Source organism: Calcarisporiella thermophila (assembly GCF_041956535.1).
Source record: "Calcarisporiella thermophila strain CBS 279.70 unplaced genomic scaffold VTP21scaffold_13, whole genome shotgun sequence".
NCBI lineage: Eukaryota > Fungi > Calcarisporiellomycota > Calcarisporiellomycetes > Calcarisporiellales > Calcarisporiellaceae > Calcarisporiella > Calcarisporiella thermophila.
The window spans coordinates 207,086-226,261 of record NW_027192203.1 but is presented as its reverse complement, the minus strand read 5'-3'; the positions used below and the strand labels follow the sequence as shown (position 1 = coordinate 226,261).

General features: G+C 40.0%; 8 protein-coding genes across 8 annotated transcripts; 2 read left to right on the top strand and 6 right to left on the bottom strand.

Moving 5' to 3' along the window:
• Positions 1–542: 542 nt before the first annotated feature.
• VTP21DRAFT_1995 (40S ribosomal protein eS10) lies at positions 543–1,121 on the top strand (the record flags this gene model as incomplete). The annotated part of the gene is made up of 3 exons (XM_069392140.1): positions 543–594; positions 653–1,031; positions 1,106–1,121. 3 exons carry the CDS (start codon positions 543–545, stop codon positions 1,119–1,121), a joined length of 447 nt encoding a protein of 148 aa, XP_069250572.1.
• A 270-nt stretch (positions 1,122–1,391) lies between these two features.
• On the bottom strand, positions 1,392–2,180 carry VTP21DRAFT_1994 (40S ribosomal protein eS26; the record flags this gene model as incomplete). Its single annotated transcript, XM_069392139.1, has 4 exons — positions 1,392–1,570; positions 1,647–1,731; positions 1,794–1,886; positions 2,178–2,180. The coding sequence occupies 4 exons, from the start codon at positions 2,178–2,180 to the stop codon at positions 1,392–1,394; spliced, it is 360 nt and encodes a 119-aa protein (XP_069250571.1).
• A 550-nt stretch (positions 2,181–2,730) lies between these two features.
• VTP21DRAFT_1993 (uncharacterized protein) lies at positions 2,731–3,649 on the bottom strand (the record flags this gene model as incomplete). Its single annotated transcript, XM_069392138.1, has 5 exons — positions 2,731–2,860; positions 2,932–3,164; positions 3,232–3,272; positions 3,336–3,453; positions 3,515–3,649. The coding sequence occupies 5 exons, from the start codon at positions 3,647–3,649 to the stop codon at positions 2,731–2,733; spliced, it is 657 nt and encodes a 218-aa protein (XP_069250570.1).
• An 876-nt stretch (positions 3,650–4,525) lies between these two features.
• On the bottom strand, positions 4,526–6,665 carry VTP21DRAFT_1992 (uncharacterized protein; the record flags this gene model as incomplete). Its single annotated transcript, XM_069392137.1, has 9 exons — positions 4,526–4,563; positions 4,640–4,920; positions 4,978–5,084; positions 5,156–5,201; positions 5,264–5,373; positions 5,436–5,542; positions 5,625–5,747; positions 5,819–5,933; positions 6,009–6,665. The coding sequence occupies 9 exons, from the start codon at positions 6,663–6,665 to the stop codon at positions 4,526–4,528; spliced, it is 1,584 nt and encodes a 527-aa protein (XP_069250569.1).
• Positions 6,666–7,128: 463 nt separating this feature from the next.
• On the bottom strand, positions 7,129–9,081 carry VTP21DRAFT_1991 (uncharacterized protein; the record flags this gene model as incomplete). Its single annotated transcript, XM_069392136.1, has 7 exons — positions 7,129–7,486; positions 7,550–7,819; positions 7,891–7,982; positions 8,055–8,286; positions 8,369–8,573; positions 8,661–8,891; positions 8,976–9,081. 7 exons carry the CDS (start codon positions 9,079–9,081, stop codon positions 7,129–7,131), a joined length of 1,494 nt encoding a protein of 497 aa, XP_069250568.1.
• A 445-nt stretch (positions 9,082–9,526) lies between these two features.
• VTP21DRAFT_1990 (uncharacterized protein) lies at positions 9,527–11,069 on the bottom strand (the record flags this gene model as incomplete). The annotated part of the gene is made up of 8 exons (XM_069392135.1): positions 9,527–9,896; positions 9,957–10,138; positions 10,209–10,310; positions 10,376–10,462; positions 10,525–10,672; positions 10,737–10,851; positions 10,914–10,958; positions 11,012–11,069. The coding sequence occupies 8 exons, from the start codon at positions 11,067–11,069 to the stop codon at positions 9,527–9,529; spliced, it is 1,107 nt and encodes a 368-aa protein (XP_069250567.1).
• Positions 11,070–12,160: 1,091 nt separating this feature from the next.
• Positions 12,161–16,646, top strand: VTP21DRAFT_1989 (uncharacterized protein; the record flags this gene model as incomplete). Its single annotated transcript, XM_069392133.1, has 7 exons — positions 12,161–12,223; positions 12,306–12,478; positions 12,544–12,972; positions 13,036–13,805; positions 13,879–14,123; positions 14,184–16,053; positions 16,114–16,646. 7 exons carry the CDS (start codon positions 12,161–12,163, stop codon positions 16,644–16,646), a joined length of 4,083 nt encoding a protein of 1,360 aa, XP_069250566.1.
• Positions 16,647–16,838: 192 nt separating this feature from the next.
• VTP21DRAFT_1988 (uncharacterized protein) lies at positions 16,839–19,090 on the bottom strand (the record flags this gene model as incomplete). Its single annotated transcript, XM_069392132.1, has 7 exons — positions 16,839–17,132; positions 17,202–17,405; positions 17,469–17,909; positions 17,974–18,249; positions 18,314–18,438; positions 18,686–18,740; positions 18,893–19,090. 7 exons carry the CDS (start codon positions 19,088–19,090, stop codon positions 16,839–16,841), a joined length of 1,593 nt encoding a protein of 530 aa, XP_069250565.1.
• Between the last annotated feature and the right edge of the window lie 86 nt (positions 19,091–19,176).

The following is a 19,176-nucleotide window of genomic DNA, read 5'->3' as shown; positions in this document are numbered from 1 at the left end:
AATTATCATTCAATCATAATAAATATAATTGAATAACAATGTCGAATCGAGATTTATATACTATAAGTAGTTTTAAAGCTAAAGGTGAAAGATTGAAATAATAATTCGTCAACAACTCATGACGATAGTTAGTGACGTAATCAATTAATCCTGAGCGAAGTCATTTGAAACCAGTCGGGCTGCGAGAGTGATCCCTCCTCTTCCCTCGGCCGTGCGTATATCCAGCAAAGGCAAAAGGTGAGCATCGCTATACTGCCATCGCAACTATTGAGAAAACATCCATCCATCATATTGTGCTGAAAAATACAATGGATGGAAATGGTCGATGGATGGAGTTGGATGAAAGACAAAAAGATACAATAGTTGAATTTCGTAGATCATCATTTTATACGTGATGGCTATGAATAAATTGTTGGGATATCTTCAGAGAATGGAGACTATCTATTACTCTGTATTGGATTCCTCTTCATTTCATCTCTTCCTACCAAGACTTTCGATTTTTCTAATCCATTTTATCATTTTTCTTAGAATTTCACTACAACATGCTCATCTCAAAGCAGAACCGGAAGCTCATCTACGAGAACCTCTTCAAGGGTATTAACTATTTTGATGGCTTGTTAAGTGAGCTTATTCTAATAGCTGTTTACTACAGAGGGAGTTCTTGTGGCCAAGAAGGACTTCAATGCCCCTAAGCACCAAGACATCGATGTGCCCAATCTTGAGGTTATCAAGGCGATGCAATCGCTCAACTCTCGCGGCTACGTCAAGACACAATTCTCTTGGCAATACTATTACTACACTCTCACCAACGAGGGTATTGAGTACATCCGGAACTACCTGCACTTGCCCACGGAGATCGTGCCCGCCACCTTCAAGCGTACCACCCGTGCTCCCGGAGTTCGCCCCGGACGCGAGGAGGGCCGCCGCGAAGGATTCCGTGGACCCCGTTCGGATCGCGATGAATACCGCAAGAAGGAGGGTGCTGGTGGCGACTTCCGCCCTGAGTTCCGTGGTGGGTTTGGCCGTGGCCGGTAAGATTATAATATTTTCAACTGACACTAATAGCAGAACGCTGAATTATTGTCCAATGACTTTTTCCTTATAGCCCTGCCCAGCAGTAAAATAGTCAAGCCTTTTGACGTTGTGATGAAGTCGGAATACTATTGTATCTAATAAATATTATCTCTGCAATATTGTTTTGCTTCACTGTCAAAAATCTTTGAAAATATTGAAAAATCCCTCCATGTTCCATTCGGGCATATCAGAATTCTTTGTGGAGGGATTTTTGACGAGGTTTAATGTGATTGAGTGAAAAACACATACGAAAGAAATGAGTAAAATATATTTAGTTTATTAAGATTATAACGAGCAATTTCATCAAATGCACGTATTTAAGCAGAGCTCTTTTGAGCAGTTCCGGTAACCTTCTTTCCATCCTTGTTGAAGCGGAAACGGGGAGGAGGGTTACGGTCACGACGGCCTTCACGCGAGCGCACGCGCACAATGTGAGCGTGAATGGCGCAGGACACGCAATAGTGGGTCTTTACGTAGAGTTTGGGGAGGGCAAACTCTACAGAAAGTGAATTGGTATTAATATCTTTAAGCGGCCTGAGTGGAATTAAAATCAAATTTGAGATAAAAAATACCCTGGTAGACTGAGGCCTCGGTGATATCACGAATGGCAGCAGACTCAACCATGTTGCGGATGACGAATCGCTTAATGGCTTTGTCCTATATATACCCCATTAGTATTCTTTTGTTGATCTCTGGCTCTATTAATTTAAGAATCGTACTTTGGGCACGCAGCGTGCGCAGTTAGAGCAGCGGACGGGCTTGACGTGACCGCGACCGTGCTTATTACGTCCGTTATTCCTGCGCTTGGTAGTCTGTAAGTGAAAATAAAAAATATAGGTTCAGCATTATTATCAGCAATAACGGTTGTTTCTACACATGTTTGCCCAAAAATCATGCAACATTAAGACAATTCGATAGATCGCTCCAGAACGTCGATCGATCCTCTCAAATTATCATCCGTTTTGGTAACATAAGCATCTTCTATCCAGCTCCAAAAATAAAACCTGCACTTCCATCTCCACAAGATGAATCTGGAGTATCATAGGTTCCCACTAGTGGCAGTGGATGGATGGATGCCTTAATAATGAGAATGATATACTAACCATATTGACGCGTATCCTTCGTCGAGAGTAGAGAGGAGGAAACTCTAAGTAGATTCTAACATGGAAGTAAAGGTACGTTGCTGAAATTGTTTCTGAAATCAAACAGTCACGATATCTGATATATCATAATTCTCAAGAACCTTTTCTTAACATCCAAACCTTAGATTTTCAATTAAGGGCATCACCTAAATGCCCTTAATTCTTCATGTAGAGATCTAAAGAGATATTATTTTCTAATGCATTTAACAAGAAGTATAGGATTTTGATGATAATTCAGCAGTTATTTATTATATCGATAAGCTATGAGGTGACCCTGAGAGATAAATGCCTGTAAGCCATAGTAATATAGGCACTTTTATTATCATAAATAGTGCATGCAATTCTATATGGTAAAATAGAGTTTGTTCATTTAACACCTTAGCTTAGCATAAAGGAGCACTGAATATTAGTCGTAATCGCTCAGCATTTTATTTAAGGACAGAAATTTTAATTATATAATCGTCGGGTTATATAGTTGAATCCGATTTCCCTGAGTATACACTGCGTGGCAGGGTTAATTTTCCCGCAACTCTGCTGGACAATCTGGCTGGCGATGAGGATAGGTCGTTTTGAAAGCTTCTAGCTCCAAAAGATGGTTGTAGATGCGATGGATAGTTGGATATGCCGTCATATCGACTTCAAAACTAATTATTTAAAAGGAGCAGGGAGAGTTAAAATGAAAATTAAGGAAACAAGGTAATAAATGAATACTTACCGCAGTGCATTGTACACTTGCGGTGCAAGAGCTAAATCGGCGAAGGTCACTTCATCACCAACGCAGCATTTACCTGCGGTCGTCTTGAGGATAGATTCAAGAGCGTCAAATCCAAATTTGACCCATTCATGGATCCATTTCACTTTGTGCGGGGCGACGAACTCGTGTTGTAAAACGCGCAGATTGTTAATGGGTTGGATATCGCATGCAATAGCATTGACAATAGTGCGGACCTATTAGGCGTCAAAAATAAAGATATATTAGAGTCAAAATTGGTGACATAGAAGGGCCAAAGTATACCTGAACTCGTGCATGAGACTCTTTGGGTAGCAGCGGCTTCTCTATAATTGCCTCAGTTTATATATTTAAATTCAGTAGGGTATAAAATCGAGGCTTTATCTCACCTGGTCGAGTTTCCTCTAAATACTCCAAAATGGCAATAGACTGTGTCATGGATAGCCCATCAATCAAGAGGGTGGGTACTTCTTTGAATGGCTGAAGCTGCGTGTACACTTCAGATTTCTATTAGTTAAATTGATCCAGTTACTTACACTCAATAAACTCGGGGAAGACGATAGCTTACATGTTCATTTTTCAATAGATTTACGGGCTTCAACTCGTACGGGATGCCCTTATGTTCAAGGGCAATTCGAACGCGCCATGAGCATGAAGAGCGAAAGTAGGAGTAAAGAATTGTCTTTTGCTGCTGATCGGCCATTGTTGTTTAAGTAATGGAAAAACTGAACAGTTTTGTTTCGAATTAAATTGAAACGAGCGTGGGAGATTTGATAAGCCATTTAAAGGGTTTATAAATTTTTTCAATATATTGAGGTCCAACGTAGAGATAACCCCGAAAATAAAGAAATGATAGTGAAACATGAGGAGTTTCTTATGCTTTTACATAGTCCTTTGAGTTTTCCCGACGAATACCTTTTGTAGGACCTCTTTATTTTGAATAAATTAATCCATTACTGGAGATCCACCTGTTGGAAATGCGAAGTGTCGTAATATAAATACTAACCCCGAAGATATTATAGAAAGGATATTATTATATATAAAATTATTTTATGTAGGTAAATTTTAAGATAATAAGGGATTATAGCAATAAAAACGACAGCAAACCATAAAAAAAGCAAGAAACTAGACGTAAATGCCTCTTCTTATGCACAATAAAAGCCAAACCAAACACGCGAATAGGTCGTCAGCCATCTTTCTCATACTTGTTAAAAAAACATTAGCATCCACGGAGCCTAAGGCTAGCTAAACTATCCCTTAGACCATGCAAATGAAGATGGCTGCAATAGAATTGTATCTTTCGTGTAATGAAATTGGTAGGTTTACTTGGGGACCATATGGGAAGTTTTCACTTGTGCACCACGCAGAAAATAACAAATATTTATTATTAAGAATGAAAATAGACAGTAACTAAAATTTCACAGCAATAAGTAACAGATAAGTAGGATGCAGCCAAAGTATAAAGGAATCGAAATTTATAGCGATTGAATAAAAAGTACATTATAGATACAAGGGTGGGTAAGTTTATCTTGCAACCAGCGGTTGACTTTTGCTTTGGGTAGTATGAAAGGTAGCTATTTTAATTCCAATCGTCCTCCCCCTCATGATGTAGAGTAACTAGGAAAATATTAAGAAAAATAAACCAGTTAGCTATAGAATTGATAGCTGATAAACGGTGTGGTTGATATTTTACCTGAGTTAAATCCTTTAAACGGATTACTCCCATCGTCATCGTCATCTGATCCTACCAATGCCTCTGATTCAATATCAATGCTAAAAGTTTCACGCAAACTCCGTAGTTGATTCTCATCCATTCCTTGTCCTGGTATAATTGGTGGGGTAGTGTGCAAAAGAAGGGCCCAATGTATTGGCTTAAAGAAAGGATGGGCTTTAACATCAGCGGCTCCAGCACGAGAACCAAGGCGTCGATGTTCATCTTTGTGGAGAAGTGCACGGATTATTCCCTTGCATGTACTACAATAATATTTAGTACATTAATTCATCGTTGGTTTAGGATTATCTCCAACGTACCTTGTTATTTGTTGCGATCCTGGACATTCAGGGAACTGGATCTCATTGCGTAGGATGTTAGAGAAGGTCGCATGTCGATTTGCACCTTTGAATGGTGTAGTTCCATACTAGAGATAGAAATAAAATTATGTACGTTATTGAAAAACAATAAAATAAGTTCAAAGGAATAAAAGCATACGAGCATTTCAAATATTAAGATTCCTAGCGTCCACCAGTCGACAGCACTGCGAAATTAGGCGGAGCGTGAGCAATAATTGGGGATGCAATAGAGATTAAGGAGTATTACCTTGTATGCCCACATCCCTTGATTACTTCAGGGGCTATATACTCTTCAGTGCCAACGAAGGAATTGGTTCTCAAGTCTCCAATACAGGATCGAGTGTCAATAGTGGGAGGCTATTAACGAAGAAAGCGTCATTAATATAAAAACAACAGAAATAGACCGCTGATAAACCTACAGAGTATGGAGAGCTAACCACTGAGGGAGCCCCTCTTGGATTGGATTGTTTGGAGAGATCGAAATCCGTGAGCATAATATGACCGCTGTGATGAAGGAGAATATTTTCTGTTGAGAAAATGCAAATAGAAAAAAAACAGAGTTAATCAAGAGAACCAGTTTGAGGGAGAGGAGACAAATGTGCGTGTACCTGGTTTTAAATCGCGGTAAATAAAGCCGTTGAGGTGGAGATATTCGAGTGCCGCTACAACTTCTGCTGCGTAAAACCTCGCATCGGCCTCAGGAATGCATTTCCCCGGCATCGTTTGTAACACTAACAGTTCGAGATATTAAATATATTTAATAAATGGGGTGTGAGTTCATGGGTGGCTCGTTCAATATTACCTCTAAAAAACTCTCCTCCCATACAGTATTCCATGCATAGATATAAATATGCCTCACTTTGAAATGAGTGATAAAGTGTTACGACAAATGGGTGATTACTTGTCGCAAGTATCTCCTGTAAGGATATTTATAAGAAGAGTTAAGGAACATTAAACCTAGGCTAGGCTAGAATAATAATATAAGGGTATACCTGCTCAGCGAGTACTCTTTTGATTTTATTCCGCTTAATCATCTCCTTTTTTGATAACACTTTCATGGCATATAGTTTGTTGGTCTTTTTCTGCCTCACAAGATAAACCTTGCCCACATCCCCTTTGCCTAGCAGCTTTATCTTTACGAAACTGCAAGGGGAAACTTCAACTTTCTTTACTTTTATGGAATTTGAAGAGTAAGTCCGGCGAAAAGAGCCTCCCCTGCGAAGCTGGACTTTAGGCGGATCAGAAGGAACTTCAAGATGCGTGCAGCTCTGAACAGTGTTGCTACGAGGTCTTGTTGTAATCGGGCGTTCAGAAGATAAGGAAGGGGAAGGTGAAGGGGGGAAAAAGGTGGAAACAGTGGAGGAAGGTGCAGATGATGGTGGCAGTGCGGCGGTTGGGGGGGGTGGAGAAAGATTCGCATCTGGAGGAGGAGAAATGGAAAGTGAATGGGTGGTAGGCGGATTGTATAAATTTTTCATAGAAAATTTAGGTATCCAGCCAGCTGTCAATTTGGATTTTGCATCTTCTATGACAGGAGTAGATGACGATTTCCAATTCTGTGGGTCAGCGATTATTGCTGGAGTCGTAGCCGCCACCGAGTCATTCTTTTCATAATGAGGGGGGTTGGCCTGCTGCTGTGTAATAGCCATCAGGGATAAAAAGAAGATAAATTAAGCTGGTTATAAAGCAGTGGATGAGCGCAATGGAATCCAAAGGGGAGCTTTGAGATTAAAGAGACTAAGAACACAAGATTCGGAATAGTCCGCAATCGTATGTGGGTTCCGTAGAGCAGCAGCGATATTCCACAGTGAATGATGGTCTCTTCTAAGGAGTGAAATGTCGAACCGCAAGGAAAAAAAAAGTAAATGCGAAACAGAGATTGCTTTATTGAACGAGCCTAAACCCGCAAAATTATATATCAAGTTAAGGTAGAGAGCGGAGAAAAAAATAATCAAAAGTCTCTATTAGTATTGTTACCTTAAGCGAGCTAGGAGGAGAATATATTAGCAAACATTTATTAAATAGTTTCAACCCCACAAATAGGCAGATCCCATTTAGAGATATAAATTGTGGACATACTAGACAAAGACGCTAATAACAAATATCCTTTTCTCAGATTTTGTCAAAATCTGGAAACAAATGTCCATATAAATCATCTGCAGGTTTCCCATATGGCTCCGCCTCCTCCTCGTACATATCAAAGCAGCTTGCATCCCCCTCGTGAGCAATAGAAGGGACAAAAGGTGGCTTGGCCCTTCGTTCAAGCAGGGCGTCCCAGTTGGTGCCGAGGAACCACGGGTGCTGCTTGATATCCCTGGATGCTCCCCGGAGGTTTCCGAGTCGCTTCGTAAGATTGGAGGTGATCAAACGGCGGCATAGATCTTTTGCAGAGTGAGAGAAGTGATTGGGCCAGTATATCTGGCCCACAAGAATGCGCTCATACATACGCATTTGGCTTTCATCGTAAAATCTGTTTAGAATATAACAAGACAATTTAGAAGCTTGTAGAGCGTATATGTGATAAAGCGCTTACGGTGGATATCCAGCCAGCATTTCGAAGATTAGCACGCCAAACGAATACCAGTCGACTGCACGACTGTAAGGCTTCGATTGGATGATCTCCGGCGCAAGATAGTCTGGCAAAATGGGATGAAATGAACTTTGCTCTTCTTTAATCCAGTCAGAATCATTTTTACCTGGGGTTCCACAAAAGGTGTAGCAAACATCAGGACAATACTTTGCAAACCCAAAATCTGCAATTTTAACGTGGCCATTGCGATCAAGCAGAATGTTCTCCGGCTTACTGTTTTTTTACAGCATAGACAAGCCCGTAAGCTTCATGTCCACCGTGAAGAGAAAACGAAAATGGCTTACAGATCACGATAAATTATATCGAGCGAGTGGAGATACTCTAGGCCCAGAAGTACTTCAGCGGCATAGAATCTTGCGACATTCTCGCCAAATCGCTTCAAATATTAAACAGGGAGCGTCAATCCAACCGAAGCTTTGCTAAGCAATAATTTACAAGGACTTCATACTTGTTGTTTTCTCAACACCGTAAAGAGCTCTCCGCCGGCTACGTAGTCGAGAATAAGGTAGAGATTAGAATCGTCTTGAAACGCGCCCCACATTCGAATAAGGAATGGATGCTCGACTTTCTCGAGTAGCGTTTTCTCATTATTAGTATGCTCTACTTGCTTCAATTGAATTATAGACATCTTCTTCATGACTTTGATGGCGTAAAACTTTGAATTGTGTTTGGATTGCGATCTAAATCCCCGGATTTAATATCAGAATGAGCTACTGGTTATGTCAAACTATCTACGGACCTGCGGAATTGAAAACTACTTACAAATGCACTCGACCGAATGAGCCGGTGCCAAGGGTACGTAAAAGATTAAAGTCGTCAAGCGATAGCTGAGTTTTAGAAATTTGCATTGGATCGTCAGGTGATTGAGGTGATATGGGTGATATGGGTGAAGGCACTCTGACCGGCAACTGGTATAAGGGATGAATTGAATCTTCGAATTCTCTACTATTTTGCTTTGATCTATTGACTGTCGCAAGGTGGATGCAAAAGGGACAATTCAGAAATTTATCAATGCTGATACAATAGCCCAGAATCAAACAAAAGGCAAGCATACCAAATCGATTGTTAGGAATAGCCCCTGGTGGTCTCTCCATTCCCAAACCGCTATCGCGCTGCAGTCGCACAAATGCGTTATCGGGTTTTTCAAAGTTTGCAGTGCCTGCTACATTCAGTCGCGTAACGCTCGGCTCTTGACCGCTCCCCTCTGTCGGAGTTGCACCACGAAAGGGCATCGGAGATAATGGCATCAATTTAGGCGTGGGGGGAAGGGCCTTGCTAAAATAGTCTAACCATATCACGTTTGAAAGTGTTAGCACAGAGAGAAAAGCTGGAACGGTGTTCAAGTATTATTCTTGTTAATTGAGCCAACCTTTCTGTAAGTCTGTTTTATGATCATGAGGTGCTTCGTTTGTATCTGCAGTCCGGTGGGCCGATAGCTTGGACTGTTTACTACCGAATATTCTGAAGAGCGGCATTCTGTATTAAATATACTCATGAACAAAAGAGAAAAGCGAGTGAAAAGTTCAAGTGTTGTTGCTTGAGGTTGACGGCTGAGTCAATTCTGGTTTTGTTACCAGGGTTTTTCTTTTTGAAGACAAGGCCTTAGATCCTTTCAAAAATTCCCGGGGTGGCGAACAGATCTGAGCATTTTACACTTGTGACCACTTTGAGAAACAATAGGATATCCTCCTGTCTCCACCTTATGCACTCGATGGTTTGATTCACTCTCCTAGAAGAGCAATAAAACGGCTCACAAAATATTGCCGGAGGAGTTTTTTCCGGCTCCAAAAAATATTTCTTATAATGAAATAGAGTTTTATTATTTCCTAATAAAAAATAAAGGCCAAACCAATGGTAACAGAAGTCATTTAATCCCCTTATAAGTTTTAGGACAGAAAATAAATAACATTGTCATTCTATTTATCCACGCACCATCATCTTTTTTTGCCTTTTCCTAAGCTCTTTTTGCCTTTCCCTTTCTTCGTGCTTGCGCTGTTCCTCGGGGCTAAGCTTGGCAATACGCTCTTTCTCTGCCTTCTTCTTTTCGTCTCGCTTCTTTTGAGCCTCTTCAATACGTTCAAGTTCCAGTTGCTTCTGATAACTGCGCCGTAACTCTTCACGGTTAGCACGAAGACGTTTCTTAGTATCGGCACGGAATGAAGCGCAATTTTTTGGAAGGGCATCAATTAGGAAAAAGACTAGCTCCGAAAGTTCACACGTGGAGTCGAGTTGATTATCTTGAGGGAGCTTGAAGGTAACGCGAAGTCTCTTCGGGTAATTTTCTTTCAAACTATAAAGAATATCTAGTTTAGCGAGTAGTGTTTTAGATTAAAAAAGAAAAAAATCTTACTCCTTCTCTGGCTTAACACGTGGCATATCACTGATAACTATTTCGAGTAGTTGAGATTCATATTTCTTAATTGTTTCGACGACTTTCGAGTTTAGCAGAACATCAGTAATCTCCGCAGCTTCAGAAAAGATATTGAAAGATGAGGGCAGCAATGAACTAATGCCTTGCTTGGAAAACTTCGACTTTAAAATAGAGATGAAGAGCAAAATCAAGATGGTGTTCCAAGATGCCAATATATTAGATTGTACTCACCACAGCAAAATTGGATTCCTTCGCTTCCTTTGTTCTCGTCTTGTGAACTACTGCAAATACAAAATTTTCGTATTCATTGTCGTTCATAGTCACATCAAAGGTCTAAAAGTTTTGCAAAATAATTTTATCAAAGTGTATCGCATAGCTTTGCGAAGTGTGTCACCTACCACTGTATCGAGCATTTCCTTTCCATTGCCAATAAGATTAGAAATAGTTTTCCATATATAAATCACCAAGTCATGACGAGGTTTAAGCTAATCAGTTATGCACAGAATAAACAAAGTGGTTCACACAATATATATGAGGCTTATCATACCTTCACTTTTCCGTGCACATACTTGCAGTTTACACGTCCTGAGAGGTAGAAGATATAATCTGCAGGTCCATCTTTAAGCAGAGAATGGCCCTCTCCATCTCCAACCAGCGAAAATTGATCTTGAAAAAGGCTCAATTGTTTTGACATCCTTATTAAGAACAAGATAAAAAATAAGTTAGGAGCAAAACTAGGTATTTGTGGGTAAGGTATACCATCTCTTAGCAAGGGCTTGGTTTTTTTTGAACCCATTTGAGTAATTAATAAAGTAGACGACAAGAAATGCTACGATGGCGATCTCATACTTGAATGTGTAGAGGATTTCTGATCCTGTATCCGAGATTTAAAATAATGAGGAGCACTTAAAGTGGGAGATGTATTTTAAATTTTACCAAATAGAGCCATTCCCTCGATATTTTTTCCATCGCTAGTGGATCCTAAAATAAAATTGGTTTATCGGTAGAGCTACTCATTGAAACAGATTAACTACCTTCAGCAGCTAAACATCCGAGAGCTGAGGTTAAGAGAATAATTGCCGCCAAAATCATCCGTCCAAAATGCCTCCAGATGTTCCAATATTGCAGATATTAAATGAATAGAAGTTGTGGTTTAATGCTTATACTAATAAATTGAATAGGTTAGGTTGAGATTCCCTGTCTCCAAATTTCGATTACTTATTAAAGAAATTTCCTCGAAGATGCATTTCAATAAGACTCATATTTTTAATTTGATATATAAAAAAAATAGAAAGTAGTTCTGTAGAAGGTCAAAGTTTTCAAGGAAACTACCATTATCGCTGACCTACCCGAAAATTTTTGACGTAAAACCGCCATAATAAGCTGAAAGATGTTTAACATTATTTGTGAGACAGAAGAGGTTCGTTCTTAATTGAATTCTATAAAATTATGAAATGGTATTCTAATATTTTAAAATATGAAATTCATTAGGCCTCTATGTTGACATCTTGTTTTCAAGAAAGGTGTCTTTTTTATAGTGTTTTTCGTTAAAATTTTCCGAACTTAATTTAAGATCTCTATTCATCTTTAAACAGTATTCTTGATACAGCTCTTCCGTTATTTTACTTGAGCATATTGCTTGCAATCTCAGTATGGCATTTTCGTCGTTCACAATCTTCTGGAACTGAAGAGTGCGTGGAAATAGATTCCAGGGATTTGATCATTAATTCCTCCAAAAAGAGATACAAATTGCTTTTTACAGCCTTCCTCTCTCAAAGTATCTCTCTCATATTACTGTGTATTTTTCGAATAATCAGATTTGCCGTATATGGTGATGAATTAAAGGTCTACGAGGCGGTAGCACCCGGGATTGCCAGTCTATGTTGGGTACATGCTTTATAATGGTTATTTGCGCTATGTTGTTTTCACTTCATATACATATAATCTAGCTTTGTTTTAGCGTATTAGCATTATTGATTCTAAATAGACGAGTTCCAACCTTGGCAAGCTTAATAGTGCTCAGCATTTTTACAGCAACCTCTACGGTCACCTCGATTCTCCGCCTTCACTCATCAATTATTGGGATACCCGGCGCTGGCACCGAGTTTCGCCAAGTGATAGAACTGACATTTGCATCCTTATATCTTGCCATATCTTGTATTACTACATTTTTGGTATTCACTATGCCCATTCCTTGGATTCCAATTAATCTTCGAGAAAAGCATGAAAGCGTTTTGAATGGGGAGGTAATAAGATATTTGCAGAATTTTATTTAACTCCATGCTAAACATTTCCATTTTCCCCGTCCTTTTGTTTATATCTAAAAAGTCCAGAGAACAAAGTCCTGGCAACTATGCATCAATTTGGTCAACCTTATGTTTCCAATGGATGAGCCCCTTACTCAATACCGGATATAATCATGCACTTGAAGCCGACGATATCTATGCCTTACCAAGAGAATTCTCCTCTAAAAGTCATTATGAGCATTTCAAAACAGTGAGGTAGGGGCTTTCCTTTTATTTGTTATATTTGTTTAAATACAATTAATTACAATTCGGTCTATTAGAGGAACAACCTTGCTTAAACGATTGATTGCTGCGAACCCTGAGACTTTTGTAGCTCAGCTGCTATTTAGCGCTTCCTCTATAATACTCGATTTTGGTGCTCCCTTCTTCCTTCAAAAATTACTACTTCATATAGAGCGATTCGGAGGGGAAAAGTGGGAGTTATCCCTCTTTTATATATTGATGATCACTTTTGCACAAGTTATTCGCACCCTTTCAATTACCCAAATGTTTTACCAGGGACGTACGGTGGAAATCAATTTTCGTGGCCAGCTTAGTGGTGCCATTTATGAAAAAGTCCTGCAAAAAAAAAATTTAACGGTAGACGAATTGAATACAGTAGATGAAGAAAAGACAAAAGCGGATATCGGGAAGGTTACAAATTTGTTGGTGGTGGATGTAGATAGGATTGTGTATTTTATTTCATATTGGTAGGTAGATTAAATTGTAATATAGCTGGTGGCCATCTATTGTTAACTTCTATTTGGTACCAGGTATTTCATGATTGTTTTGCCGGCAGCAATCATTATAGGCTATGTTTACCTATGCATTCTGCTCGGTTTCATGGTGTCTACACTTGGTTTCCTTACGATGATGCTCGCTATTCCCCTAAACTCGAGCGCCAGTAAGCTCTATTCTCGAAACCAAGATCATCTCATGAATGCACGTGACTCACGTATCTCGCTTATGAACGAGTTACTGCATGGTATTCGCGTGGTGAAATATTTTGCATGGGAGCCGCGTTTTCGCGAGAAACTTCTTGACATACGCCAAACGGAATTGGCTCGGCTAGCTCAGACTTATATTTATAGGGGGTGCATGGTGCTTATTTGGGCATCGTCCCCTATTATCGTTCCGCTCGTTGTATTTGCATTTTACACTCTTGGTGAAGGAAATCAGCTCTCAGCCTCACTGGTATTTACAGTGATTGCAATTTTTGAACGATTGAGAACACCGGTCAAAGTACTGCCCATCGTGATTATGCAATTTTTCGAGGCAAGGGTGTCATTACGAAGAATTGAAGAGTTCATCGAAGAAGTGGAGCTCGATACTCCTCAGAATGCAAATGAAGAGTGGATTGGGATTAAGAATGGGAATTTTAGATGGCATAAATCGCACTTAATTGAGAGTGAAGAAGCAGCTATGAATTCGGCATCGTTCCAGCTCAAAAATATTACAGTAGAATTTCCAGTTGGAGAACTGAGCCTTATTTGCGGTCCTACGGGAAGTGGAAAAACGAGTCTTCTAATGGCCCTTTTAGGAGGTACTCTCATTCCATCCATGTACGCAAGATAACACTCGCCAAACTAATCGCTTGATATGCGTTTCCAAATTAGAGTTAGAAGCAATTCGTGGAAATATCTCTTTGCCTCAAGCAGCAGAGCCTATTCTAGATCCTGTTACAGGATTATTCAACAACCGTGTTGCCTATGTATCTCAACATCCTTGGTTGCAACAGGCTACTATCCGTGATAATATACTTTTCGGAGATCCATTCGACGAAAATCGGTACCGCAGAGTATTATGGGGCTGCGCACTTATACGAGATTTGGAAATGTTTGAGCAAGGAGATCTAACAGAGGTAAAGTTATTGAATAAATTTATTTCTTCACAGTTTGTGTTAATCGTTTTATCTTGTTAGGTTGGCGAAAAAGGTGTTATCTTATCGGGTGGCCAAAAACAACGCATAGCCCTGGCTCGAGCCATATACTCACGTGCGCGTCATCTTCTTTTTGACGACTGTCTTTCTGCCGTCGATTCCCACACAGCCAGGCATATTTACACTCATTGCTTGACTGGTTCTTTAATGAATGGGCGCACCCGTATTCTTATCACCCATAACATACGATTGTGCTTACCAGCCGCAAAATTACTGGTTGTTTTACGAAATGGGGAGATAGAGAATCAAGGCACAATAAGAAACCTTAACGAGAGAGGTGTACTGAAAAGAATTTTGACGCTTGAGGAGGAAAATGGCGACAACGGAGATCCTGTGAACGAAGTTCAAATGAGTGGGATAAGCCAACAAGAGGATAAAGAGATTGAATTGTTATATATTAACGGGTTGGATTCAAAACGCGCAAAAAAGCAATCCAATAATGGATCAAGCACATTGGTCGAAGAGTCTAGAATCCCTGTCGATTTTAAGCTCATACGTGAAGAGCACCGTGAACGCGGGCGAGTTAGCACTAAGATCTATGCATTTTACTTTTCAGCGGCTGGTGGTGTCTTTTTTATCACAATATTGCTTGCAATATTTATATTGGAGCGCACTTCAAATATGGGTGAATCCTGGTGGCTCAAAATATGGACTTCAGCCTATGAAAAACCCAAACAACTTCTTCACAACCATATCATTCCAAACTATAAGCGAGATGGTGCTCTCAATACCACAGGTTTTTTTACTCATTCGGTAGATGTACGCTATTATTTGCTTATTTACGCAATTATATGCCTCTGCACCATTTTGTGTATTTTCCTCGGCATGGTAACACAATGTATGGGATCTCTTCGAGCATCACAGGTTCTTCACGAGAAGTTGCTTGATGCGATCCTAGGGGCTCCTATTCGATTCTTTGATCAAACTCCAGTTGGGCGTGTGCTTAATCGCTTTTCTAAGGACATGGCGACTATTGATTCATCATTGATTATCAATTTATCTGAAATGTTTGCCAACCTCTTCGCGATATTTGGCGCGATTATTGCGATAGTAGTGATCATGCCATGGCTAATAGTGTCTGCTGTATTTATCACATATATCTATATAGTCATGGGTCGCAAATATCTTGCTACTTCTCGAGAGCTAAAACGATTAGACTCAGTTTCACGTTCTCCAATCTATTCGCATTTTAACGAGACAATTTTCGGTGCTACCACTATTCGAGCATTTGGCGTTCAAAATCGATTTAAAGACAAATGCTTCGCTCTGTTAGATACCAATATGAAATATTACTATTACCTTTGGGCAGCAAACCGTTGGCTTAGTGTTCGAGCAGACTCTCTTGGTGCCGTATTTTCTGGCCTCACGGGGGTCTTCCTGCTATATAAAGTTATAAACGGAGAGTTGGATGCCGGTGCCATGGGATTAGCGCTTACATTTGCACAATCATTCACAGGCCAGATAAATTTCTCGATTCGGTGGTATACCGATCTAGAAATGGGCATGAATACTGTGGAACGAGTAAGAGAATATGTTGATATCCCGAGAGAATGCATGGGTAGTGGAGTGCTTCCACCAGCTGCATGGCCCACCAAAGGCGAAATCGAAGTACGAAATCTTTATATTAGCTATGCACCAGAGCTAGAGCCTGTGTTGCGCGGCATCAGTTTTAGCATCAAGGCGGGCGAAAAGATTGGAATAGTTGGACGAACAGGTTCGGGGAAATCGACATTAGTCAATTCGTTGCTAAGGTTCGTCAACCCTCTGAGTGGTAGTATACTTATTGATGGGCTTGATATAACCTCTATCGACTTGCACCATTTGCGATCTCGTCTGACAATCATTCCGCAAGGTAACGATTGGCCCATGATATTACTGCTCGTATCAAGCTTTAATTTTTTTTATTCTTTAGATCCTGTCCTTTTCTCAGGAACAGTACGATCTAATCTTGACCCATTTTCTGAGTACGATGACATGGCAATATGGACTGTCCTCAGGAGAGTGCAGCTTATATCTTCTCAGAGTGTTTCTGCTACTACAGAATCCCAGGCCATAAGCTCTCTTGAAATGTTTGTGTCTGAAGGAGGTCTCAACTTTTCTCAGGGGCAGCGCGCACTGCTCTGTCTTGCACGCGCACTTCTTCGTAACTCCAAGATTGTTATTATGGACGAGGCTACTGCAAGTATCGATTTTGAGGCTGATTCTCGGATCCAAAGTACTCTACGCGAAGAATTAGGCGATGCTGTTGTAATTTGTATTGCACATAGGCTTCAAACAGTGGCTGATTATGATAAGATATTGGTGATGGATGAAGGATTGGTTAAAGAGTTTGATTCTCCACTCAAGTTGCTGAGCGATGATAACAGCATGTTCTACTCCCTGTGTCAGCAGACGGGAGAACTAGAGTTATTGTTAGAAATGGCAAGAGGCCACAAAAGCAAATAGGCCTTGATGATGCAAAATGTCGAATTCTTTATTTTATGTCCAAAAATAGATCTTATCTGAAAGGGAGTAGATTTTTAACTCTTTCCTCATATTCAGAAAAAAAAAACTTTATAAATAAGAAATGATATATTATTTACACGAATATAACAATAAAAAATATATGACTAGTGTAGAGAATTTGAACAGAATGCATTAAGGTCGACCAACATTCTCCCCCTGTGACCCTGCTAACCTTGACTGGTTATTGGATGTACTACCAAAAACTCCTCCAATTTCATCCTCCACTTTTGGCTCATCATCTCCATATATCGACTCGGATGGCAGTTGAAATTTTTCGAACGAGAATACCTTGCCCAGCCCATTAATCAATCTTCGTCGGCGTTCTAGAACGTGTTTAATTTCGGAGGAAGTTGCGGCTGCAGCAGCAGGATTAGGCGGTGGAGCTGGGTTTTTGCCGCGTTGTTTTTTCGCTTTTTGAGGAGTACGCTAGTAGTGGATAGAAGATGAATACAATGTTAGCTGGATAGCTTTTTAGATATTTCACGGATCGCTTACAAATCGTTTCAAATAGACTTGTTCGACTTGATGGTTCACTTCGTCTAAAATGGCAAGATATTGCTGATACCCCATGTGTTGCTCCACTTTTTCGAGAACCTTTTGTTTTCTGTACTCATTTGCTTTTATCTGATTTTTGAGTTGCCGTTGAAGCTCGCGCAGCTTCGCGCTTACTTCATCATCTTCCCGTGCATTCCAATCGATCTGGATAAGTATAATGATATGTTAAAAGCATTTGAATTTGGAAGATAGGGAGACTCCACAAACCTCTTCGTCACCAAGCAGCCCAATAAACTGTAATTCTCGTTTAATCCGCTCTTCCATATCTACAATATCATTCCGTGGCGGAACTCTTGACTTTTCAAATTCTTCCGCTCCGATACCCTCATCCTCTTTCTCGTCATCACTCTGCTTCTGTTGTAGAATATCCTGTGCATCTACAACTGCTTCTTGTATTAGCGAACTCAAGATGCGCTCCATTAGTGGACCGCAAGAAACCACATCATTTATCGTAAGAATTTCATCATTGAGATGTGAAGCAGGATCATCGCCACGAGGTAAGCGTTTGTTACGACGTGTTACGAGTGAATCTGTCTTAATATTCGGTGAATCTTTATCGGAAGGGACAAGCATACGCTGCTCTTCTGCCCAAGCATCAAGATAAAACTTGCCAAGTTTAGGAATTAGAAAAGGGGTACCATCTTCGTTCTATATAAGTGCGCAGTGAGCTGAAGAGAAGTGGGAATTGGTTATGTAATAGTATTATATTTACAGTCTGTCGGAGAAAGGCTCGATCTTCCTCTCCAAACGGTTTGAAATAGGGCTCGACATATGTCCAGAATTGTTGATTTGTGATTACTGCTTGGTGCTTCGCCTTTGAGAAATCCACAAATTCTTCTGCACCGCCCCCACTCATCACAGCAGGTGATGAAACAGTAGAAGAGACATGTGGGGCCGAGGTGAGAGGATAAGGCGAATTTGCACCTGATTCATTAATTTTTCGCTTTTTCAATATGTTACTTTGGTTTTTTTGATTTGTAGCTTTGTCCTTTTCAAATAAGAATTGTGAGTATGAATGTAAATATACGTATATTTGGAAATGTAAATACTACCTTCAATTGAGACTCGTTTTGTTGCAAGGTTGGCTTTTGTAACGGTGGAGATATATTTCTTGATGGTGTCGGCGTGCTTAGCCTGTTTTCGTCCGACTTTTTAGGCCGAGCACTAAATGCGGTCGCTAAAAATTAAACATATTAATATTCGATCAACATATACAGAGTTATATTTAAATAATATACTTTTCTCAGGCTCTGATAACTCTAAATCTTCATCTATATCCCGTTTACGCTTTTTCTTTTGCTCGCTGGGTCTTTTTTTGAATTAAAAAAAAAAGATAAAAGTTTTTGCAAAAGATATTAGTATATAGCGAGATATTTCAAATGATAAGGCGTGTATTAAATGCGTAGCAGTTTGAATTAACTTACATCGGTGTTCCTGTTCGGGATTTGGTTTGCGGCGGCGCAACCACGAAATCGGTGTCTAGAATTATAAAAATAATTTTTATATTAGCTAATTGCTTAATGGTAAAAAATAATTAACATTCACAAACCTGATGCTTCCCATTTTGTTTTTGCATCTTTCCTCGATTTCTCCTTTTTTTGTTGCTGTTGAGACTGTTGGCGAGAATTCACCGTCCAGTCCAAGTGTAATAAATCGGCTTCAAGTGCTTTTGCCCGCGCATTGGATTTGTCTAGCAACAGTTCCAGATCTCGTTGCAATGCACTAAGCTCGAGAGAAGGTGGTGGGATCCTTGCATTCAAGTATGGTTTAAATGGCTGGGGTTGGGAAGAGGGAAGCGCATATTGCGCATAAGGAATATGGTTGTCCATCAAACTTGTTCGTATGCTATATTTCCAGTTGAACCAACTGGATTTTACGTCTGAGATGTGTATATCAGGTGAAGTTGATGTTGAAG